This window comes from Grus americana, chromosome 22 (assembly GCF_028858705.1).
Source record: "Grus americana isolate bGruAme1 chromosome 22, bGruAme1.mat, whole genome shotgun sequence".
Taxonomy (NCBI): Eukaryota; Metazoa; Chordata; class Aves; order Gruiformes; family Gruidae; genus Grus; species Grus americana.
The window spans coordinates 7,094,543-7,119,502 of record NC_072873.1 but is presented as its reverse complement, the minus strand read 5'-3'; the positions used below and the strand labels follow the sequence as shown (position 1 = coordinate 7,119,502).

The 24,960-nt window shown below is 49.9% G+C and overlaps 2 protein-coding genes and 2 gene segments (V, D, J or C); 2 read left to right on the top strand and 2 right to left on the bottom strand.

The window, feature by feature from the left end:
* The first annotated feature begins 1,914 nt into the window (after window positions 1–1,914).
* LOC129195250 (T cell receptor alpha variable 10-like) lies at window positions 1,915–4,014 on the top strand. The segment is given in 3 exon segments: window positions 1,915–2,202; window positions 2,996–3,305; window positions 3,942–4,014. Coding segments are annotated over 3 exon segments (429 nt in total).
* A 1,815-nt stretch (window positions 4,015–5,829) lies between these two features.
* LOC129195374 (olfactory receptor 6F1-like) lies at window positions 5,830–8,180 on the bottom strand. The gene is made up of 2 exons (XM_054801318.1): window positions 8,091–8,180; window positions 5,830–6,774 (listed from the first exon to the last, which is right to left on the bottom strand). Exons 1-2 carry the CDS (start codon window positions 8,178–8,180, stop codon window positions 5,830–5,832), a joined length of 1,035 nt encoding a protein of 344 aa, XP_054657293.1.
* A 6,536-nt stretch (window positions 8,181–14,716) lies between these two features.
* On the top strand, window positions 14,717–17,726 carry LOC129195249 (T cell receptor alpha variable 1-1-like). The segment is given in 3 exon segments: window positions 14,717–14,765; window positions 15,735–16,031; window positions 17,715–17,726. Coding segments are annotated over 3 exon segments (358 nt in total).
* Window positions 17,727–23,318: 5,592 nt separating this feature from the next.
* Window positions 23,319–24,104, bottom strand: LOC129195382 (feather keratin Cos1-1/Cos1-3/Cos2-1-like). Its single transcript, XM_054801321.1, has 2 exons — window positions 24,032–24,104; window positions 23,319–23,653 (listed from the first exon to the last, which is right to left on the bottom strand). The coding sequence occupies exons 1-2, from the start codon at window positions 24,102–24,104 to the stop codon at window positions 23,319–23,321; spliced, it is 408 nt and encodes a 135-aa protein (XP_054657296.1).
* Between the last annotated feature and the right edge of the window lie 856 nt (window positions 24,105–24,960).

Here is a 24,960-nt window from a genome sequence, read left to right as displayed (position 1 = left end):
TTTGTTCCGGTCCAGCTCTGTCTCACTGTCACTTTTTCTGACCATTTCTCTGGGAAAAGAGCTGGGCGATCTTTTGTGATTTTTTTGTCTCCTTCTCCTTTCTCAGCAGTGGCTATGGGCAGAGTCCAGGTGCAGCAGAAGCCATTGGCAGAGAAAACTAAGGGCGCCAGCATCAACATCACCTGCTCAAACTCCAACATACAGTAAACTGAGTTCATCCACTGGTACTGTCGGCTCCCCGGCATTCCAGAGAGTAGACTAAAAGGTTTCAAAGTGCTACTAGACCCATTGGAGCAGCTGTCAGTGGTGGCAGATCACTGGTCCAGTGCCCTGTGGCTCACCTGGCACTGACATGGAGAAGTGGTGGTGTATTACTAGGCCCCAGGATACACCTGGAGAGGAGCATAAACTACCACAGGTAGGGCTGGGTGTGTGTGATAGAGGCAAGGGGACAGCCCTGGCTGAACACACCCAGGGGTGCTGCTGCTCTGCCTGCCAGGGCCTCCTTGCCAATCCTGACCCTGGAAGAGGGAAAGTTCAGCACTGTCCCCTGCCTCAGCTGTCACTGTATTACAAGGGAACTCCTGGCAGCTTTGCAGTCACTGGAGAGCAGAGGGCAGTCCACTGTCCTGCTGCCATGGTCTCGACAAACAACAGGATGCTGAAGGCCTTGTGGGAGCAGGGTTGTGAATGAGGGCTGCTATGCTGATAACCTGCTTCCTGCAGTCCCTGCCAAGCGTGTGAGCAAAGGTCCCTGGGTGAGAAGTGGCAGAGGAGCCCTGCTCCAGACATTAAAACCAAGTGGCCCTTTTGCTTGCCTGAGTATTGGGGTTCTGGGGCCCAGGGTGGGACAAGCAGCTGGGGGTTGTGGGTAATGTGGGTAGGCGAAGGGACACAGAGGGACTGCCTGTACAACAGAGAGCTGTGTTGCAGAGTCTTCTTCCTGCCAGAGGGAGGGAGCGTGTCTGTCCCTGTGCAGCTGTTTTCGGCAGCAGATGCTCTTTACAGTTGTGTTTCTCTTCAGGTGCCTCCTCTATGGCCAGAGGTGAAGGGAAAGAGTGTGCAACACCTGGGCCCAGGCACTTCCTTGTGTGCCTGGTCCTTTCTCCATCCGGACACTCCCAGGGACAGGGTGGACATGGGTGGGTGCAGGGGTGCCTTCTCCATCTCCTGCAGGGCTGGGTGCAGGCCTGTGCAGCTGGCTAGGTGGTTGATGTCAGGAGAAGTTTGTGAGGGATGCCTGTCCCTTTGATGGACACGTCATACTGAAACCATGAGTCTGTAATCTCTCTGGAGGGCTTTGAATCAAAAAAAATTCACTCGATAGCCAATGTGATTATTAAGCAGGTATCCTTTATTGCAGTGCTGGGAGTCGCACCGGGATATTTCCATGAAAATGCATCTCAACGAGAAACAAATTGCACATGATTTATATTACAAAACAGTTACATATTCATGAGGTTTCTGATAAATTTAATACATATTAATTATTATTCTGGGAACTCATGAATATATGCTACTGTCCTGATACGCCTGCAGTTTCTTTCTCGGGTGGTCGTCAGGGGTCGTCCTCCTCAAATCTTCTTCTTTTTCCTTTTCTTCAGTGTACACAGCTGGGTGACCTCTTCTTCATTATCTCCATTTTGCAAGCTCAGCAACCTTGTTATCCGTCCTGCCCAGATGGTCCCAGGCTTGTTGGCATATCGGGCCCCCTTTATCAGGATGCCTCAAACTTTTTGTCTTTTTTCTAGTTCGTACCCAAGGACTGTTCCCTAATTTACGGCTTCTCTTATCTGGTTTCTACATTCCAACTATTTTACTAATTGTTTTCTTTCATACTGGAGCATGAGACAGGTGAACCCTGAGTTTGTGGGGCCTGACGCAAGTGTTGCCAAACTATATATTCTGTTTTAAAATTGTTCTACGCTAATTAGTTTCCCTTATTCAGCTTTCCCAAGACGGGTCCATGGTAGAGTTTGGGGGAAAGACCCAAAGAGGCCTGCCTGGAGCAGCAGGGAGAGAGTTTTGCTCCACCCTCTGGGCTGTGGTTTGGAGGCCTCTTTGATCTGGCAGAGGCAGCAGAAGACGGGAAGTTGCAAGCATCAGGACCCTCGTGCTGGCAGGTCCTTGGGCACCCCACGAAGGGAGAGCGTGACATGGTCCTCATTTTCCTGGCAGCCCTGGTGGAACTGGCAGACTTTGGTGAGATGTGACTTTCAGGCTGGGGAGAATGAGGCAAGGGTTTGTGCAGCTGGTGGTGGAAGCGGGGAGACGTGAGTCCTGACTCCCCAGGGAAACTGGGAGTGTTTCTGTAGGGAGAGCAGGGGCTGCAGACGGGTACAGCAAATAATCTGGGACATGTCAGGAGGAATGGGCATAAGGGGAGGAACATGACCTCACTTTACATTGGCAGGTACTGAGCATTCCTGAATGTGCCGCTAATACATAGGCAGCCTGAAAGAAGGAAAGCTGCTAGGGAACGGAGCAATGAGGCATCTAGGAGCTTCTCTCCTAGATGTATTGCAGACAATGCTACCAGTCTCTGTAGGGGTGGTCGTAAACCTTGGGGGACAAACAGTGAAGGCTAACTCGGTGCAAGAGGAGCTGAAATGCCATACAAGGACAGGGCAAGGTCAGAGGACGTGCTGTGCCATATGGAGGAACTGTTCTAGCAAGAAGATATGGTCAGAGGTGGGAGAGGAGCAGCTCACGTCTTCTACTGCTGAAGGAGAGACGAGCAGTTAACATAGCTCAGAGGCAGATATGGAGAGAATCAGTGGACTGAAAGACCAGCATGAAAAGCAGGGAGATGGGGGTGGGGGGGTGAGAAGTGACAAGAACCTGCAGAAAGAAGTGTGCAGGGACAAACAGCTCAGCATTTCAGAGGCTTCAGAGAAAAGTGAGATGGGAAGTGGGGACAGTTAGCAAGCTGATGAAGTGACAGATGGACACAGACACAGGCAAGCAAAGCTGAAAGCTCTTTCTGGCTTTACAGGTCATGCCCAAAAGGACTCTGTGCTCCAGTTCCCAGCAGAAATGACCATCCAGGTGGGACACAACGCGACTCTGCACTGCAATTTCTCCACCAGCTATTCCAATCCATACATGTTTTGGTACCAGCAGTGCCAGACTCAGTCCCCTCAGATGCTGCTGCGGGTGGACAAATGGAAACCTCAAGTGGATTCAGGGAGGTTCTCCTCTACACTGTCTGTGGAGACCTCACAGGTGTTTCTGCATGTGCGGGATGCCGAGCTCCAGGACGGCACTGCCTATTTCTGTGCACTGAGCCCACAGCGGTGCTCACAGTATGAAGCACTGCACAGAAACGTGGGGCATGCTCTGAGGGGTGCTTCCCTCCCTGCCACTGCTTGCATATAGCTCTGAGCTCAGCCTGCCCAGCAGTGGCACCTGGAGGCTGTGGTGAGGCTGGATCTCTGCCTCCTCAGCCTGTGCTGCTGTGTAGCACATGGCAGCGTGACTTTTACAGCTGTGTCTAGATCCAGGGTCTTTGATGATGGAAAGGATCCAAGAAACCTGACCTGGAGCAGACCCATTGCAGGTTACACCACGCACAAGCCAAACCAGGCATGTAAATGCCCTCTCCTTAAAATAGCTGGTACACTGGAGCGAGTACTCAGGGCAAGCAACCTATCAGCTTGTCTTCTTGTTCCCTTTCCCTGTGCCTCCACTGATGGCCACAGCTGGAGAAGGAAGCTTGTGTTAGGAAGCACAACTGCTCTTATGGTTTTGCCACGTGGCCATAGTAGCCCAAGAAGGGAAGAGCTCTTCCTTGCCCAGCATCTGGATGTCAGCTAAACCCTCAGCAAGTGAAAAGACCCATCAGCCAAAGACAGGACAAGATTCTCTGTTCAAGCCCTTCCTGCACTCGTCCACTGCTGGAGAAGGGTCCTGCTCTTTTTCATGTCTCTTCTCCTTCTCAGGGGAATCACCAGTGCTGGAGGGAGCCCCTATGTTCCTGAGTCCATGCCAATTTCTCTGTCCAACAGCTGGTAACCACATCTCTGTGATCTTGTTTCCTCCCAGAGGCAACAGGAATGGCTCTGGGGACGTATTCCCAGGCAATCCCACCCCAGCACTGCATGTGGAAGCTCATCTGGAGGGTGCTGACTTTCCAGCTTGATCTCACCCTCTGAGTTGGAATCTGTTGCTCCTGAAGCATCATCCAGGTCACCTGAGAAGCCCCAGGGTACTTAGTTGTTGTCCTACTGCTGTTCCAGGATGGCCTGCCTCTCCCAAGTGATGTGGGTCTGCTCTGCCAGCCCTGGTGGAGGCTTTGCATGCCCCTATTTATCTCACGGGGGCTCTAGGCAGTGTTGATGGAGTATGGGCAGCAGCCCTCAATATCCTGCACTCTGCTGTGTCTCAGGTCCTTTGGACATTTCATGTCCTGCTTGTGGTTGATCTCCAGGGCTGCAGAGGGCTTCAACACACCACAGACACGATTCTCCCCCAAAACCAACATCGTCCCTAAGGAGGATTGAAAAGCAGTGATGGCTGCCTGAGAACAGAGCCAGGCTCAGGCACTTTCTCCAGCCTCAGTGGGCTGTCCCAGGGATTTTCCCAAATGCCGCTGAGAAAGAGAGGACAGCTGACAAAGATAGGCATCAGCCTGTCCTTGGGAACTGGTGCCTGGGCCTGGCTGCAGGTCTAAGAGCCAAGTGCCCAGGATGGGTGGACACAGGAGGTTGATGAGTCACCTCCAGAAGCACCATTGCTTCCAGAAGGGAGGAGTAAATGTTCAGTCTGAACTCAATCATCTCACTTGGATAGCCCTACACTCAGGTGAAATCAATCCCTGTGTATCTGTCCTGTTGATGCCTCCGCCTTATGAGGTGGTCACATCGACTCCCTTCACTGTCAGTGTGCAGAAAGAAGAGCTTTGAGAACGTGATTCATCTGTTCTGAAATGAAAATCAAAGGAGAGAAGCAAATGCCCTTTGGAAGTGCTAACGTCCTCCCAATAAATGTAAAGAGAAACTTGTTACTGGGCCAGCATTTCACAGCTCTGCAGTGTGGGGACTTTGCCAATCACGTTAAAGTCTTTCCACAACAAAGCCCAAAATGGGTGGAACAATGGACTGTTAAAAACTGATGTGGGGCTTTAGATGTGGAAACGCCCTGACATATCTAGCCTGAAGCATAGCAATTTGCATAGGTTTAATTGAAAATTAAAAAGTGCGTTCAGGTACTGGATAGAGGGAAGGAAGAGGAACATAAATTTTGTTGCCTGTCTTATGCTAGGAATAATGGCTATAGGTAGAGATACCAGACATTGCCAAATTTTGTCTTGAACCGGAGCATGACTTGATGAAACAGCCACAAGAATGGGCCATAGATACATCCAGAAAATGTCAGACTAAATGGAGAAATACACGCCCATTTCCTAAGGCAATGAGCCAGCTGCTGGGATTTCTTTAGGAGATTCAGATGAACGCCTGACAAAATGCAGCACTCAGCAAACTGGAATACAAACCTGTGGGAGGACTTCTCCTCCAGTGTTCTGGCAGAGAACCATTTCTGGATGGGGTTTGTGACCCAATCCAAGAGTCAGTCTTTAGAGGCCTGTGAGACATTCTGAGTTTACCCAGGAGTGAACAGAGGGAGATGGGAGCTTTAGAATCAAGTCTCAGCCCAGCCTAAGATTTCCATAAGGTGAATGAGATAAGCTCACTGGGGAACTGGTGGTTTCTCACTAAGTGTGATGCCCAGGTGTACTTACACTTTGGTAAGGAACTTTTGCAGGGCAGAAGTCGTAGGCGGGAGGGGATGAATCTCTTTGCTCTTACTGAAGCCTTTTGAAAAGCCACTTCACTTTTTCTGGAAAGCTCGCCTCAGGGCTTGCTTCACTTCTTTGTTCCTGAGTGTGTAAATGAAGGGGTTCAACAAAGGAGTTACAACTGTGTTAAAGGTATTCACAAGTTTGTTCAGATCCAGGGAGTTCTGGGCCGATGGCTTGACATACAGGAACATGGTGGAGCCATACCAGATTGTGACAACGCTGAGATGGGCAGAGCAAGTGGAAAAGGCCTTTTTCCGGCCATGGGCTGTCTGGATTCTCAAGATGGAAGAGATGATGTATATGTAGGAGACCAGGGTGAGCACACAGGAGGCCACCACAACAATTATGGAGACAAGAAAGGTTGCCAGCTCCACAGACCATGTGTCACTGCAGGAGAGGGCAAGGCAGGAATCTATATCGCAGAGGAAATGATTGATGACATGTGGCCCACAGAATGTCAGCCTGGATGTCAGAAAGGCCAGCAGGGAGACGGCCAGAAAGCCTCCCAGCCAGGAACTGAGTGCCAGCCGAGCAGAGAGGACACTGTTCATGAGGGATTTGTATCTCAAGGGGTAGCATATGGCTAAGTAGCGGTCATAGGCCATGACAGACAGGAGAAAACACTCAGTGGAGCCTAGGGACAGAAGAAAGAACAACTGGAGGATGCAGACACTGAAGGAAATGGTCTGGCTAGTCCCCAGCATGACTCCTATGGCTTTGGGAACAACACCTGTAGTGTACCAGATCTCCAGAAAGGAGAGATTACAGAGGAAGAAGTACATTGGGGTATGGAGGTTGCTGTTCATCCACACAAGGGCTATGATGGATGCATTGCCGCTTACTGACAGGGAGTAAGTCAGTGCAAATACCACCACAAGGGAGACTCGGAAATGCCACATGCCTGGGAAGCCAAGAAGGATGAATTCTTCCACATTTGTCCCATTTGCCATGTTCTCCCAAGTGTTGAGGTCCATCTGCAAAGACAGGAAAGTTTTGGTGAGAGTTTGCATGCCTGTGCTGGTCCTTCAGACACTCCTAGTAATGAAACAAAGCCATCAACCCTGAAAAAGTAGTTGGTGCAGAGCACAGGAAAACAGCATCTGCCCTAAGTTAAAAGTGTCAGGGAAATCCTTTCCTGCAGAAACACATTTGGACAACTAGATCTGACCCTGAAGGTCAGGCATACACGATCAAGTGAACCTGGAGAATTATATATTTGATCAAGCGCAGGTATCTCCTTTAGAACATGGTGACTGCAATCACTTCTGTGACACGGAAATCGCATTTAGGAAACTATGGACAGCAGGCTGAGGGTCTCGAGCTATGTGAAAGGCTGTTGCAGTGAGGAAGGGAATAACATACCTGCACTCTTCAGGGCAGGTAATACTGAGTTGTGATTTCAGCAAATGAGATTGAGGGATCAAAACACTGTTATGATCATGTGGCATTGGAAGAGATTTTCTCACATCTTCTAGGTCAGTTTATCACAATGGCTTCTGCCTGAAATTGCAGCAGCACAGGGCAGCAGGCTGATATGACAGTCATTACGCAAGGACTCATGGTCTTGCATATTTACTTTATTCCAAGTCTCAGCACAGGAAGCTTTTGCAAATACCTCTGTTACCCCCACTGTCTTCTGCTTCTCAGCATAGCTACTAGGGGTAGGATACACCTCTGTGTAATTTTGCCATCTCAGAGTTAGGGGAAGGATTTCTGCTGACCAAGTTGAAAGATCTGCAATGAAATACTCCTATTGCAGCTTCTCAGCTTACCCTTCTTCCTTCTCCATGGACAGGCACTAGGGAGTCATGGCTCATTTTCCTTATATATATATCTAAAAGCCCTTTTGAAGTGCCAGGTTGTCTCTGAGGACTAAGGCAGGAGCCTAGTGAGCAGCTCAGATGGATGTCGGACATCTCAACTTGGACAGAGATATCCATGCCTCAGTGGTTGAAGGCAAAATCCTCTGAGTTGAATCCCATACAAGGTAGGTCTGCTGAGAAGTTAACCGAAATGCAGGGTATAATCTATGCCCTCCCTGCAGACAAGGGAGGATCCTTCATCAGTTCTTTAGGGGAGAACCAATCTCATCCTCAGGTGGCTGTCTAAGACAAATGGAGCTGAACCACCATCTGAAGGATCCCTTTCTCTCCTTTCTTCATCCTTAGGAATTTGCATACCAGAAATCTCATGTGGCTAAAGAGCAGAGAAATCCCCCTTAATCTGACTCTCCTTAAACATGCAAGTCATTGGAAGTCTATGCTAGAGGTCTTGGGCGGGCTTCACTCACCAGCTCGAAGAATGGAAATGATCCAAACGACATCTCTTCATGCACCATCTTCCAGATGAAGCCATGGTCCCCTTGGCTGAGGGAGAACATTGAGAAGAGTTTGATTTACTGGAGGAGCTCTGCATGCAGTGATGTCAGCAGAAATGTGAATGAACAGCTCTCACCTTGCTCACTCACATCAAGCTGTACACAATTGCACGACACTGTTTTCTCTCCATCCACCTAGTAACTATTGACAGCTTGCACTCCCGATTTTCTTTCCCTTTCAGAGCTACCACTGTACTTCCACAAAGGAGGGCTTTGTGTGCACACTCACAGTGTAAACTCTCTGCAGTTTAGCTCCATATAGTAAGAGCATACATCAGAGAGTCACCAGCATTGTTAGCATAAGTACATCCCCACACCCACCTCATTAACACACTGAAGCTTAAACTGGCCACACCAAGGAGACAGTTTTTTGTTTTCCCTCCGTGTGCCACAGGGAGTTTGATCTCTGTGGGATGTTATGGAATTGTTGCAGATGGATAATGCTCTCTCTTCACACAGGCCAATTAAATAACAACAACGCAATTCTCTAAAGTGGCTGTCAGGCGGGGTGTTTGCCTCCTGCCTGCAGCTGCAGTATGTGAACATTGTCAGGAGCTCAGTGCTGTCTTGTGTAGCCATTTTCTGACACACAGGAGACGTCTGAAATAGCCAAGTCCCAAGAGACTGGAATTGTCAAGTATTTGGAGCTGGATACTAGCATGGTTTTGAAACCTTCAGGGTGGGAGATAAGGCAACTATGGACATTTGAATACAGAGTGAGCAAGGTAAGGGATTCCCCTACCACATCTCTGAGCCTCTAACTGCAGTTAAGGCCTAAGTCTTCAGTCTTCCTTGAAGTGAAGATGTAAGTAAAGACCTAAATGCGGTCAGACAAGACATGAGCAGGGGAAAATTGATCTCCTCTGTGTCCAGTGCAGGTGTCTCCATGCAAGCTACTCATCTTTACTCCTTTGATCATCAGTGGAGAGAAATAGGTGTTGTCAGCCCTCAGTTCAGCCCATTCAAAAGATGCTGTCTCACACAAATCAAGCAATCCATGCCTTAGAAGCACCTATTTTTCTTCTACTGTCACTGAAGATAAACTAGACAGCTGCCTTAACACACACACAGACACACAAATCTAGATCTCTAGGCATCTAGAGTTAGTTGAGAAGACTAATACCCAAAGAGACTATCTACACTGTCCAGGGCTACTGCACAGGTTTTGGAATTGACAGAGACATTTTCTGCAAGTCCTGTGTCCAAGGGTTCAGTGTGGTTAAGAGAAAATTGATCTGCACTTGATGTGAGGGGGTGTCGTGGTTTAGGCCCAGCTGGCAGCTGAGCACCACGCAGCCACTCACTCACCCCTCCCCCAGCGGGATGGGGAGGAGAAGTATAACAAAAGGCTTGGGTGGAGACAAGGACAGGGAGAGATCACTCACTAATTATCATCACGAGCAAAACAGACTGAACGTAGAGAGGAAAGTCACCTCATTTGTTACTAAGCAAAACAGAGTAGAGGAATGAGAAATAAAATCAAGTCTTAAAACACCTCCCCCCACCCCTCCCATCTTCCCGGGCTCAACTTCACTCCCGGCTTCCACCTCCTCCCCCCTCAGTGGCACAGGGGGACGGAGAATGGGGGTTGCGGTCAGTTCAGCACACATTGTCTTTGCCGCTTCTTTGTCCTCAGGGGGAGGACTCCTCTCAACATTCCCCTGCTCCAACATGGAGTCTCTCCCACGGGCTACAGTCCTTCATGAACTGCTCCAGCGTGGTCTCTCCCACGGGGTGCAGACCTTCAGGAGCAGACTGCTCCAGTGTGGGGTCCCCCACAGGGTCACAAGTCCTGCCAGCAAATCTGCCCTGGCGTGGGCTCCCCTCTTCACGGGTCCACAGGTCCTGCCAGGAACTTGCTCCAGCGTGGGCTTCCCATGGGCGACAGCCTCCTTCAGGTGCCTCCACCTGCTCCAGTGTGGGGTCCTCCACGGGCTGCAGGTGGAATCTCTACACCCCCTCATCCTTTCTCCACAGGCTGCAGGGGGATCTCTGCTCCGGTGTCTAGAGCACCTCCTCCCCCTCCTTCTTCACTGACCTTGGTGTCTGCAGAGTTTCTTACACCTTCTCACTCCTCTCTCCGGCTGCAAAAGCTCCTCCAACTGTTTTGTTTTCCTTCTTAAATATGTTATCACAGAGGCACTGATTGGCTTGGCCTTGGCCAGGGGCGGGTCCATCTTGGAGCCGGCTGGCATTGGCTCTGTCAGACACAGGGGAAGCTTCTAGCAGCTTCTCACAGAAGCCACCCCTGTAGCACCCCCCGCTAACAAAACCTTGCCACACAAACCCAATGCAGGGGGAGACACAGCTGATGAGAGTAACATGCCCAGCTTGAGCCCATTCGCTGATACGGAAGTCCTCTCCCTGCTATCTCTCTGTCCTAGAGTACCCTGGACATGGATATGGGCTTTAGCTATGGCATGGAAGTGCTTGTAGGCTCTGGTAGGACAGCTTGTGGTTTCACTTCTGATCACATGATGAAGCAAGCCATGCACAGGTGACCAGGTATGCAGGTCTTGCTGTGATCTTATGCTAGCTGGGGAGTTCAGAGGCCACAAATGATCAAATGCAGGATCAGTGTCTCCAGAAAGATGTTTTGTCCCATTTACCATGCAAGTCTGCTTTGGGATGGGATAAGTCCTGTGTGTGAGCTGATGTCTCCTCACTGACTGTGGGAAGCATCTGCAGAGTCTGTTAAAGCAGATTCAGAGATCCATGGAATGATCAGAGGGTTGAACCCCTATCCTATGAAGAAAGGCTGAGAGAGTTGGGGTTGTTCAGTCTGGAGAGGAGAAGACTCCAGGGAGACATTCTTGCAGCCTTTCAATATTTAAAGGGGTCTTACAAGAAAGACAGAGAAAGACTTTTTACCAGGCCTGTCGTGATAGGACAAGGGGCAATGGTTTTAAACTAAAGGAGGGTAGATTTAGATTAGATATAAGCAAGACATTTTTTAGGATGAGGGTGGTGAGACACTGGAATAGTTTGCCCAGAGAAGTTGTGGATGCCTCATCATTAGAAGTGTTCAAGGAAAGGCTGGATGGAGCTTTGAGAAACCTGATCAAGTGACAGATGTCCCTGCCCATGGCAGGGGAGTTTGACTAGATGACCTTTCAAGGTCCCTTTCAAACCAAACGAATCTATGATTCTGCAATACCATGATTCTATGACTGCCCTAGCCAGGCCCGCTGGTGCTGCCACTCTGCCTTCTGGAGCCACATCATCCTGCCCAGCCCCATCTGACCAAGTACCCCAGGGCTCTTCCCCACTGCCTGTCACTAGCATCAGCACCAACATTGGCAACAGTTAGGCACCAGCATTGGCATTGGAATCAGCATCAGACTTCTCCCAAGCTCGTCCACCATTTCCCCCCAGGTGGTCTCTTCCAGTGCTCGGAGCCCATCCCACATTGTCATGAGTTCGAGCTCAACAAAGACATGAGAAAATGATGTAGAGGTGACTGAAATCTTCAGGCTTTCTCCATATGTTCCAGAACATGAGGCTATTGTAGCGGATTTCCCTCCACACCAAATGTAGACCCTTTTGGTGTGCAAGTGAAGTCTGGGAGAGAGGATGAAAGCTTGGTCCCCCTTTCTAAAGATACACTTCAGGCCCTGAAAGGAAAGTCCTCTGTCCATCTGGTCCCCAGGGAAGCCTGTATGGCTGTAACAGCTTACTCAACTGTTCAAAGCCCATGTTCTTGGGCTTCAGAAGCAGAGAGGGAAACCTGGTTTCTGCAACCGCCGAGGCCCCTCTCTTTGAAATGGCAACGGATCCCTTCTCCAGGCATTCTTTGGATGGGCTTCAAACAGACAGCACACTTGCCTCAGTGGTGGTGTCCTGGAGACCAGGGCAGCATAAGCAGCCAGGGGTTCTCCATGTGGGTGTCTGAGGGAACAGATAGAGCCTGTCTGTAAAGCACGTGTGCTACCTTCTGTGGCTCCCTAGCCTGTGCATCAGTGAGGAAAGCTGTTGAGCTAGGTAAGGGTGTGCTTTTTTCAGCAAAGTCCAGGCCCAGGGACTTGGGACACAGGAGTGGATACTCAGTAGAAGTACCCTACCAGCTTGTCTTGCTCCTATGCTTCCCTCAGCATCCACCAATGGCTGTTGGAGATAATGGCTTTTGGCAGGAGACATGATTGCTCCTGTGATTTATTCCCTGGCCAAATAAGGCCAAGGAGGGAAAATCCCTTTCTTGCCTTGCATCTAGAAATTGCCTGAACCTTGAGCTTGCAATATCAGACAGTTCAGATACATGGATCAGCCTTTGGTAGCTTATAGAAAGTGAGATGGAGATTGAGCCCAACGAGAAAGCTGATGAAGTGATAGTTAGGTAGATGGATATGGACCCAGGCAAAGTTGAAATACCTTTCTGGCTTTACAGATCACATGCAGAAGAAATTTGTGCTGCAATTCCCATCAGAAGTGACCATCTGGGTAGGACACAAAACCCCAGAGTTTTTCTCCAAAGACCTGAGTCAAGAGCAACCAATTCCTTTGGGGAGAGGCACCTTTCAGCTTCTTGATGTAGCTTGGACCATGTTGGAGGCAGAGGTTACAGGTCAGACACCTGGGAAGGCAGGGGATGCCTGGTGGCCAATGACTGAAGGTGAGTCAGTTGTGTGTTCTTGTAGCAAAGATGACCTCTGCGATGTCTTAGCAAAAGTGTAGCCAGCAAGCCCAGGAAAGTGATCCTCCTCCTCTATTTGTCACTCATGAGACCATGCTGGGAATCATTCTGGGGCTCCTTGGTATGTAGGAAAGGTATTGACATGTGGGAGTGAGTCCAGTGGAAGCCTCCAAGGCACTCAGGGGGCTTGAGGACATGATGCACTGAGAGCCTTAGGGACCTTAGGAAAAGAAGGCTCAAGGGAGACCTTATGAGTGTCTACAACTACGTGCTCCAAGGATGTGGAAAAGGTGGTGCGAGGCTCTTCTCAAGGTGCACAGTGATAGGACAAGAGGCAACAGACATAATTTGGAACCTGGGAAATTCTATTTAGATATAAGAAACTCTTTATTTTAAACTTTTTTTTTTGACCCTCAAAATTCTCAAGTACTAGAATGCACTGTCAACAGATGATGTGCAGGCTCTGGCCTTGGAAATTTTCAAGACTTGACTGTTCACAGCCCTGACCAGCCTTGTCCAACCTAAATTATGCTATGGAAAGAGTAAAAATAGTTTTGCACATTTGTTTATTAAAGGCTAGAAGTAAGGAGAGGACTAATTCAGATCCTACTGTTTTTGAGGAAACTGAAAATGGAAGGGTAATGGTCAAGTGGAAAGGCTGTTGGTTTTTGTTGGGTGTTTTTGGGGGTTTTTTTCCCCCCAATGAGCATTTCAGAAGTTGATTTATGAGATTGGATGGGCAGTGGGGCTTCATTTATTGGTTCCTGAGATACATTCTTTTGGTTAGAGGGAGAAAGTCCACAGTGCCTGAAGGGGCTGAACAGGACAGTTGGCGTCTGCAGGGTTTGTGGGCGTGCTGACAGGAGCTTGGGGCTAGACATTGTCCAGGAGCCAGGACAGGCCACCCCACCAAGGGCTAGATGTTGGTGAGAGAGGAGGCACAGGTACCAAGGAAGGAGAGACTGCCAAGATGTTGCACTGGAGGATATGTGTTGTGGTTTAACCCAGCTGGCAGGTAAAACAACCACACAGTCATTCGCTCACTCCCCCGCACCCCAGTGAGATGGGGAAGACAATCAGAAAGGAAAAAAAAAAAAAAGTAAAACTCATGGGTTGAGATAAAGACAGTTCAACAGGACAGAAAAGGAAGATAATAATATTAAGAATAAGAATAAGAGTAAGAGTAAGAGTATGAGTAAGAGTAAGAATCACAACAATAACAACAACAATAAAAACAATAACAACAACAATAATAATAACAATAATAATAATAAAAGAATATGCAAACCAAGTGAACAGCAGCACAATTTATCACCACCCAAGGACAATGCCCAGCTACTCTGCCTCCAGGCAAACCCCCCAGTTATATATGGAGCATGACGTCATATGGTATGGAATATCCCTTTGATCAGTTTGGGTCAGCTCTACTGACTGTGTTCCCTCCCAGCTTCTTGTGTACCCCCTGCCTTCTCGTTGGCAGGTCAATATGAGAAGCTGAGAAGTCCTTGAGTGCTTGGCAACAACTAAAATCATAGATGAGTTATCAACAATATTCTCATCCTAAATCCAAAATACAGCAACTAGGAAGAAAATTAACTGTATCCTTGCTGAAACCAGGACAATGTGTCAGAGAGGTTGATAACCAGTTGCAGGCCTATCCTCCTTTTACCTTCTACCCTGGAAAGGCAGGAGGTGTTGTCTGCAGGAGCAACATGTGTCACTGCTTGAGGAGGGAGGACCACAGCAGAGGCATTTCAGGAGTGGTAAGAACAAGCATTTTCTCCTCCCCATTTGATTCTTTGTTCCCTTTGCAGAGTCATTTCTGACAGTTCTGCTCTCTTGAGGCTCTTGGTGGGCACATGTGGTTTTTCTGAGTTTCTCTCACACATGCAGGAGGATCGGTCTCAGCATGCACCTTGGGTATCTCATTCTCACTGCCTTCGTGAGGCAACAAGCAGGTAAGCATTGGCTTTGACTGGAGGCATGATTCTTCTTCCTCCCAGGAGACCATCATCCCCTCGAGAGTTCTCTGCAGAGAGCTGCTCTTGAATTATGGGCAAACATTGGGAAACATCAGATCAAATGGGTGGTTTTGCACCTATTTTCTCAAGATGTGATAACTGATGGAAAAGAAAAGATGAGACCAAAAAGAAACATCTCCTCTCCTGATCAGCTTAGACTCCTTGCCTTCCTTTTCTGTTGCCAACCACCCACCTCTCTCTGCTTCTCTCTGCTGATCTGTCTGGGCCCAGTGTCTCACAGACATGTCATTGCAGAAGCTCTTTTCTATCTCGGCAGCATGCATTTTCTGACTTTGCAACCCAAGTGCACAGGACTTTTGAAAGCTGATTGAGGCATGTGAAAGCTCTTTCATCCCACGTTCTCACATTCCTAGGGTGCCCCAGGCTCTCTCCTGCGTGGCACATGCCATGCAGCATGCCCTGGCTAGCCATTCCTCCTGCATGTCCGCAATGCCAGGGCTTCCTTTTCCCGCTCTTTCATGACTGTGGAGTCATCCTAGAGGACAGAAAATGGGGAGCATGGTGAAACGTCTTCCAGGAGTTCCATGTTCCTCACCCTACTGGAGGTGTCCTGGATCCGTCACAGGAGGATCAGGCACTACAGGCTGTTCCCTGGAGATGCCAGGTGGCAGGAGAGTGGGGAACCAAAGACCTGGGTGAAAGCACAGCTCTCCTCTGGGGGTGTCCCTGTGGAAGGGAATTGGCATTCCTGTGATGTGGGATCCATGCTGAGCCGAGGTCTCAGACCTGCTGCCCAAAGGCACTCACCACCTTGCCGTTCCCATCCATGGGACTCTTGCTGCAGCATAAGGCATAGGGAGCCTTCTCCTCCGACACTTCACATCCCCTCTTGTTTTGCATCTCGGAGCCTTCCTTGAACAGTCGCTGACCCTTGCTTGCTTCCAGGCACCATGGGGCAGACCACTATCACCCAGCAGGAAGGACAAGTCACAGCAGAGGAGAGAAACACCTTCCAGACCACCTGCATCTACCAGACCATAAAACTTTTACAGCTTGTTCTGGTACCAGCAGAAGAAAGGCCAAGTTCCACAGTGTATCTCCTGTCAGGGAGCAGCCAGGCCCGCGTGGAGCAGCCATCTCACCACGTTGCTGAACACCATGGGGAAATGCGGCCTCCTGCGGTTGGAGGAAGTCAAAGTCTCTGACAGTGCCTTGTACCTCTGTGCTGTGCAAGACACCCTGGTGCAGGGAGCTTCCTTGGCTGTGCAACAACCCAGAGGAGGGAGGGGATGTGTCTGTGCAAGGCTGAGCTTGGGGGAAGGGGAGCTCTGTTCTCCCCTGGCAGTTCTGCTTCCCCTGTACACCCAGAGCTCTGCAGGCCAAGATCCTCTTCCAGGATGGGCCAGTGTCAGTGCCCTGATGGGAAAGAGAAGGTGGTGACAGAGTCTCAGGTTCCCTTGTTTTCACTGTGGGTTACGTGGTTATTCTGCCCAATGGCTCCAGTGAGTGGGCAGGCAATGCAGGAGACTGGGGCTATTTGTGCAATGGTTCCTTGCTGATGCTCTTTGCTTTCTGGTTTGTCCCTGCTGCATATTGCTTCTTCAAGGTTTCCTGCGGGTCTGCCTCTTAGAGTGCCTGCTCTGAGATGTGTCCCTCAGAGGTCAGAGTTCAAAGTAAGATGAAAAACATAAATGATGTCATCTGACAATGTCCTTCCTGGAATTACATGATTGAAATGATTTTGGATAATACTCAGAACCCCCTTGTGGACTTTCTAGTTGCTACATGGCCATGTGCTGGGATCTGGAGGGCCTACTGTCCTCCAGTGCAGTCTGCTGGTCCTTGGAGCCCACCTCATGCCATACTTCATGGACTTCCCCCAGCCCTGACTCATTCCTTGTGCAGTGGGATCAGGCTGTACAACTCTATCCAAGATCTCCATGGGGGAACAGATCACCAGGCAGAGGTGGGAAACATGCCCTTGTGCTGGTTTTGGCTGGGATAGAGTTAATTTTCTTCATAGTAGCTACATTTCGGATTTGTGCTGAAAACGGTGTTAATAATACAGTGATGTTTTCGTTATTGCTGTGCAGTGTTTACACAGAGTCAAGGCCTTTTCCGGTTCTCAGACTGTCCCACCAGTGAGTAGGCTGGGGACATACAAGAAGTTAGGAGGGGACACAGCCGGGACAGCTGACCCCAACTGACCAAAGGGATATTCCATACCATATGACATCATACTCAACATATAGGGTGTTGGGGGAAGAGGAAGGAAGGGAGGGACATTTGGAGTGATGGCATTTGTCTTTCCAAGTAACAGTTATGCATGATGGAGCCTTGCTTTCCTGGAGATGGCTGAACACTTACCTGCTGATGGGAAGTGGTGAATTAATTCCTTGTTTTGCTTTGCTTGCACGTGTGATTTTTGCTTTACTTATTAAATTGTCTTTATCTCAACCCATGAGTTTTCTCACTTTCACTCTTCTGATTTTCTCCCTCATCTCGCTGGGGGGGCGGGTGAGGGAGTAGCTGCATGGTGCTAGGTTACCAGCCAGGGTTAAACCACGACAGCCCTACAGAAGAACTGGCCTTGGGGAAAGCTATGTCATGCCTGATGGAAGGCCAGGCACCACAGAGCAGACATGGAGCCTTGGGCACTGGATGCCCTCATGTGTGGCCTGGCCAGCCTGATTTCAACATCAAGCTGTAAGTTCCTTAGCTCTGCACATCTGTGTAACTGCTGGGCTGTGCGGGGAACTGTTCGCTGGGTAGAGGGTGTGTAGGTGACCTGCCATTGCTGTCCTTGCTCTTGTATACAGGCCATGTCCCATCATTTTAGGGACAGGTGGAAACATGAGGAGTAGAAGGTCTTGGGCTGTGGTAAATGCTTTTTCTCACTCTATCCCCACTCTTGCATCCTTCCAGGCCACCTTCTGACTGAACTACTTTTCCCAGCACAGGGCTATCCAAACCTTGAGGAATTCTCTTCTTCACAGGCTTTTGAGCTGACCTTCCAGCAGCACTGGGCTCCCAATGGTTGGGCTTCCCATCTGCAGGATGTGCTCTGAGGCCAAGAGGCTGTATCTGAGCAGAGATGCTGGAATACAGGGCCTGATCCCCACTGTCTGTGGAGGAGCCAGGAGCTCCAAAAGACCGAGACTGAAAGAGCCCCACTGACATTTTTCCCACCCTTCTCTTTTTCTGGGAATGATGAATGGTCTGTGTGTGTCCCCACCTTATCCCCCACCACCCAAGGCAATGGCTTTCTTCCTTGGAGACTCGAGACAGTGACACCAAAAAAGAATTATATGGAGGCAGAGGCTGTGATGTGAAAAACATCGATGACTCTGAAGCGGGAAAGAACTTCCCTTATAGAAGAGACAGCTGGTGGTGACAGATCACTGGTAGCTGCCTAAAATATGTGCCCATCACCCATGGTTGAAATCCCACAAGGCATACATCTGCTGGTCCCACAAAGGGAGTGGGGTCAGCAAATGCCCCAGGTTGGCTCTGGGGGTCTTGGGGCCCAGAAGAACAGAAAATGAGAAAGAGATGGGAGAGACTGGAAGGCCATGGACTTAGACTTTGGCCATGTTTTCAGAGAGCCTCAGCTGCTCTGCTTTGGAAGGGAAGCACTGGATGCTCAGCTTCTCTGAAATCAATGACCAGGAGTTCTGTTGTGAGTTCAGCATGAGCTTCCAGATTCCTGCGGTCCTTGTCATGGTTGTCACCAGTGTCTTTAGCAGCAGTGGAAACTTTTGCCACAGTAGTGACTGGAAATGGGCACTCCATCACAGCTAAGGATACTACCAATGGCAGCAGAGGTGGACGAGCCCACAATGGTATTCTGTGGGAAGGAGCTGAGGATGGGGCCAGGCAGAGTCACCACCACAGCAGGGGGCTCAATGACAACGGTGGAGTTCTGGCACTGCCTGACACAGGACTCATTGCAGCTGTTGGCCAGTGGGGTTGGGCTGCAGGGCAGGCAGGGCTGGCACTGGTTGTAGCAGGACATGTCTTGTGCTGGAAGCGCACCTAGAAGAGAGGGTACAGAAGCAGCAGAGCATAGTGACATCTGAGGAGCCGTCTGCCATGAATCCATCACCCCACTGCAAGTGTGTCAAAGGCACCTGCTAGGTCGGGAGGCAGAAACTGGGCAGCAAAGCCAAAGGGTTTCTTGGCCTCATCCAGGTATTTAGCCTGGATAAGACAAGACTGAGAGGGGATCTTATTAACACATAAATATGTAAAGGTCAAGTGTCAAGAGGATGGGACCAGACTCTTTTCAGCAGCACCCAGCAACAGGACAAGGGGAAACAGGCACAAACTGGAACATAGGAAGCTCCATCTGAGCATGAGGAAAAACTTCTGTACTGTGAAGGTGACAGAGCACTGGAACAGGCTGCCCAGAGAGGTTATGGAGTCTCCTTCTCTGGAGATATTCAAAATCTACCTGGACACAATCCTGTGCAACCTGCTCTAAGTGATCTCGCTATAGCAGAGGGGTTGGACTAGATCTCCAGAGGTCCCTTCCAACCCCTATCATTCTGTGATTCTGTGATTCTGTGATTCTGTGATACTGCAAGGTGTCACCAGGCCCAAGAAGACTGCTGCCTATTTCTTCAATTAAGAGCTCCCTCAGCCAACTCACTGTCTGATTCAGACCTTCACCCATCTTCAACCTCTCCTGGCAAGTAGCACTAGGACCTAGCACAGGATGGAGGACCACACATCTGCATGACTAGAAAAGGACATCGGGAAAGACCTTCAGACTCACCTGCTTCCCAAGGAGAAGGAGGCAAGAGAAGTGAATGAGAAAATGAGAGGTTGGGAGTGGCTTTTATGGTGACCGTGACCTGCCCCAGGCCCAAAGGTAACTTGTATGGAAGTGATAATTTTCTAAGATGTTCATGATGGATGGAAAACATCCCAGCTAATGACATGGGCTGAGTAGTTGTTTTCCCCAACACTAAGTGTTAATTTCCTTTTCCTGGTTTCTGCCATACCCATTCCCTCACAGAGGCTTCTTCTGAGTGCTGGGATTGAGAGGTCCCAGGATTTCTGGAGCAGGAATGTGTCAGTGCTGGCAGAAGACTCAGCTCAGGTGCTAGACAGGTGCAGTGTAGGCAGGTGATGTTGGCCTGGGGCATGCTGGTAGAGTTGCCTGTGGCTGCATTGACAGGAAGGGACCCAGCTGCTGCCAGCTCTACAATCCTTGGCTGGTCACTCAAAGGCTTCCCTGTATGAGGATGTGCCTTCTCTCTCTTTCTCTTTCTTTTTCTCTTTCTCTTTCTCTTTCTCTTTCTCTTTCTCTTCCCATTCCCTTTCCTCTTCCTCTCTCCCAACTTGCTCCAATGTTCGTTAGTAGTCAACTTCCCAGCCAGGTGGGCTGCACTGCTGGGTTTCAATTCCCTTCCTCCTAAAGCTGCCCATATGCCTTTTGAATAGCTCCAAGGAGGGAGAATCGACAACCTCTCTAGGCAACACATGCCAGTGCTCGGTCACTCTCACCAGTAAAAAGGTGTTTCCTGATGTTTCAGACAGAGACTTCTGTTTTTCAGCCTGTGCCCATTGCCTGTGGTCCTGTTACTGGCTCTGTCTTCTTTGCACCCCCTGTATTGGGTTTGAGTGGCAAGGTTTTGGTAGCAGAGCGGGGGGGCGGGTACAGGGGTGGCTTCTGTGAGAAGCTGTTAGAAGCTTCCCCCATGTCTGATAGAGCCAATGCAGCTGGCTCCAAGACAGACCTGCTACTGGTCAAGGCTGAGCCCATTAGTGACGTGAGTAGTGTCTCTGTGATAAAATATTTAAGAAGGGAAAAAAAACCTGCTGTGGAACAGCTGCCAGGAGAGAGAAGCGACAATATGTGAGAGGAACAACTCTGCAAACACCAAGGTCAGTGAAGAAAGAGGGGTAGGAGATGCTCTAGGTGCTGGAGCAGAGATTCCCCTACAGCCCATTGTGAAGACCATCATGAAGCAGATTGTCATCCTGAAGCTCATGGAGGATGATGGTGGAACAAGTGGATATCCACCTGCAGTCCATGGAGGACTCCACGTCAGAGCAGGTGGATTGGCCCAAAGGAGTCTGTGACCCCATGGAGAGCCCATGCTGGAGCAGTGTCCTGGTAGGACCTGTGACCTGTAAAGAGAAGCTCATGCTGAGCAGGTTTTCTGGCAGGAACTGTGACCCCATTGGCAGTCTGTTTCTGAAGGACTGCACCCCATGGAAGGCACCCCCACTGGAGCATTTAATGAAGAACTGCACCCCGTGGGAAGGACTCATGTTGGAGAAGCTCATGGAGGACTGTCTCCTGTGGGGGGGAACCCCATGCTGGAGCTGGGGAAGAGCATGAGGATGAAGGAGCAGCAGAGACAACGTGTGATGAACTGACCGCAACCCCCATTCCCTATCCCTCTGCATCACTCATCAGGGTAGCAGGTAGAGAGAATAAGAATTGAAGTTGAGCCCAGTAAGAAAGGAGGGATGGGGGTAGGTGTTTTAAGATTTGGTTTTAATTCCCATTATCCTACTTCGATTTGATCGATAATAAATTAAATTTATTTCCCCAAGTCGGGTCTGTTTTGCCTGTGATGGTAATTGCTGAGTGATCTCTCCCTGTCCTTATCTTGACCCACGAGCCTTTTGTTATATTTTCTCTCTCCTGTCCAGCTGAGGAGAGTGATAGAGTGGCTTGGTGGGCACCTGGCTTTCAGCCAGGATCAACCCACCACACCCTCCTTTCAAGTATTTATATATGTTGATAAGATACCTGAGCGCTTTCTTCTCCGTGCTGAATGGTCCCAGCTCTCTCAGCCTTTCCTCTTAGGAGAGATGCTCCAGTTAATTCATCACCTTTGTGCCCCTTCATTGGATTCTCTCCAGTACTTCCATAGCTCTCTTGTACTGGGGTGTGTAGAACTGGACCCAGTACTCCAGGAGTGGCCTCACCAGTGCTAAATAGAAAGGGGTCCCAGGGTCTGCAGATGTGGGAAAGCCTTGGCCTGTGCTGCATGAAGCATCAGGGGCACTTCAGCCCCAGGGCTCTAGGAGTGCTGAAGGAGCTTGGTGCCTGGGGGAAGGCACTCCAATGTGAGCTCTATGGTTGGGCTGCCTCTCCAAGATTTCTCCCCTCATCAGTAGGCTGGGGGTGGGCAAGATCTTGGGAGAGGACATAGCCAGGGTAGCTGACCCAAAATGACCAAAGGGATATTCCATACCATATGATGTCTACTCAGCAATAAAAGCCAAGAGAAAGGAGAAGGAAGGGGGGACATTCATTGTTTATGACATTTGTCTTCAGGAACAACCACTATGTGTACTGAAGCCCTACTTCCTAGGAATTGGCTGGACATCACCAGCTGATGGGAAGTAGAGAATAAATCCTTTGTTTTCCTTTGTTCTCATGCCTGACTTTTGCTTTTGCTTTATTAAACTGTCTTTATCTTGATCGAAGATTTTTTTTCAATCTTAATTTCTCCCCATCCTATCTTACTCAGGGAGTGATAGAGTGGCTTACTGGGCACCTGGCATACAGCAAATATCAACCCTACCACCATGTCCCCTAGATCAGGTGATGGAGGGGAATGGCAGGTGGAGTAGGGACTGTGGGCCATTCCAAAGGCTATTTACCCATTCACAATTCCAACTATCCTTTGGAAACATCTTCTGACTCTCCTTCCCCAGTACAGTTCCAAGCAAAGCAAGAGGACCACTCTTTCCCATGACCTTGTGGGGCTGATGACCTCCCTGGGGCCTCCCACATGCCCACAGGTCCTCTCTGGAGGACAGCAGTTGTCAGGATTCCTGTTCACATGACGTGCTCCAGGGCCAAAGGGGTATTTCTGAGAGGAGACGCAGCAAGGCAAGGAGTGAGGGCCATTGGCTGTGGAGTAACTAGGATTGTCTTGCTCAACTTCAGGAGGAAGTGCCCAAAAGAAGACCTGCTGCAGTGTGTCCCTCCCTCTAATGCTTATATAGGAGTGATGAAGGGTCACCTTGTTCCCCCACCTAATTACCCCCCAAAGCAATGTCTTTCTCAACAGTCAGTAGGCAGAGGAATGACCACCTGAGGGATACAGACAAGGTTGCATCAATTTATTACTGAGTCTAAAGAGGGAAATGAGGTCACTGCAAGTGGAGGCCCCCAGTGCGGGGAGGAGCAGGAGCAGCCAAGAATCTGTTTCCCTTTTCCTGTTGACAGAGTTCCCCCAGGACCAACCTGTCGACCTGCCTGGCAAAGGGAGGCAGGCGAGGAGATTACTCCATGCTGGTTTCTGGGGTCCTCACAGCAAGCTTTGAGGGGAGCACAAGACACCAAAGACAAGAGAGGAAAAGGGTGAGGGGAAGAGAGGAAAGGTAGGCATTGGCTGTGTTTTCAGAGAGCCCAGGCTGGCCCCTTCCAGTCTGTCCTTGCCGAGCAAGCCAGAGATGGTCAGCTGCCCTTAAAACAATGCCACAAAGCTTGATCCTCTGCCCAGCATCATGTTCTGAGTTCCTGGGGGTCCTTGTCCGAGGCCATTGCCAGTATCTTTAGCAGGGCAGGCATCTGCGGCCACAGTAGCGGCTGGTGATACAGGAGAGGTCACAGCACCCAGAGGTGATGGGCACTCCATCACAGCTGAGGATGCTGCCAACAGCAGCAGAGGTGGAGGAGCCCACAACGGTGTTCTGTGGGAAGGAGCTGAGGATGGGGCCGGGCAGGGTCACCACCACGGGGGAGGGCTGGATGACGACGGTGGAGTTCTGGCACTGCCTGACACAGGGCTCATTGCAGCTGTTGGCCAGCGGGGTTGGGCCACAGGGCTGGCAGGGCTGGCAGGGCTGGCACTGGTCATAGTAGGACATGTCTTGGGGCAGAGGTTCACCTGGGAGAGAGGGTAGGGAGGAAATAAAACATGGGGATGTGTGAGGAGCAGCCTGTCACCACACCATGAGGGAGCCAAAGAACATGCAGGGCCAGGAGGTGGAGGCTCGGCAGAGATGTATGAGAGCTTCTTGGCCTCGTCCTGCCAGGGCCCAAAAAGAGCCACCAGCTCTTTTTGCAGCTACTATTTAGCCCCTGAGTCCAGAAGCCACCTCAGTACAGTCCCAGCTTCCCTCCATGCCTAACCTTCTCCCCACTTCCCTCTCTCGTGACAAGCAGCCCCAACATCTGGCCCAGAACAAAGCTGGTGTCACCTGAGAAGCCCACTGAGATGAGACCTCCTTTTAGAGAAATCAGAGAAGGAGAAGGAGCTTCCGACTCACCTGGTTCCCAAGGAGAAGGAGGCAAGAGAAGTGGCTGAGGAAGTGAGGAGTTGGGCTGGCTTTTATCATGGACCTTTACTGCCCCAGGCTGCCAGAGGCATCCCTTGTAGAGGTGATTATTTTCTGACAAGCTCATCTTGAATGCAGATCATCCCAGCAAATGCTGTGGGCTGTGTTCTGGCTTCCTGCACTGCTGTCTTTTCATGTCCTGCTTTATGCCAGGCACATTCCTCAGTGAAGGCATCTTTTGTGTGACAGGATGAGAGGCCCAAGCATTTCTGGTGCAGAACACGTCAGTGTGGGCAGAGGACTCATCTCACATGCTGGAAGAGTCTAGTAAAGGCAAATTATGTCAGTCCGGATCACCCCTTTGGGGTTCTTTGTGGCCCTGTTGCTGAGAAGTGGCTCAGCTCCTGTATTTAACCCTGTCCTGCCTAACAAGATCTCAGGAAAATTCTGCTGGCCACTTTTGCCTGCTCCTGTTCTACACCAGGGAGGGGGCATGGGGAAAGATGTGGTTCCGGTTTTTTTCACATCTCAGAGAGACCTGACAGCAAACAACATAGTATTATGGCTCTTTTGTAAGACAGAATAAAAAGAGGAGTATAGATAACAAATAAACCTAACATCCCTTCAGATGCTGGGAACCTTGTATTTGTGCAGCATCATGTAGACCCAGGTAGATTTTCTCAAGATGCACTGCACAGAACTTGTCCTGGGAGAGGTTCTGCTTTCCTCCCATGCCATGGTGCTTTTTATTTTGTGTTACAAAGAAAGAAAAAAACATAAAACTTCTCAAACACTGGAAAGTTATTTTTGCTGTACCACCCACCAGCGTGCAGCACAGGCTGGCATGTAGCACTCCAGCAGATTCCCTTGCAGCAGCCACTCATGCTAATGTACGGGCCTCTCAAGCTTTCAGTGC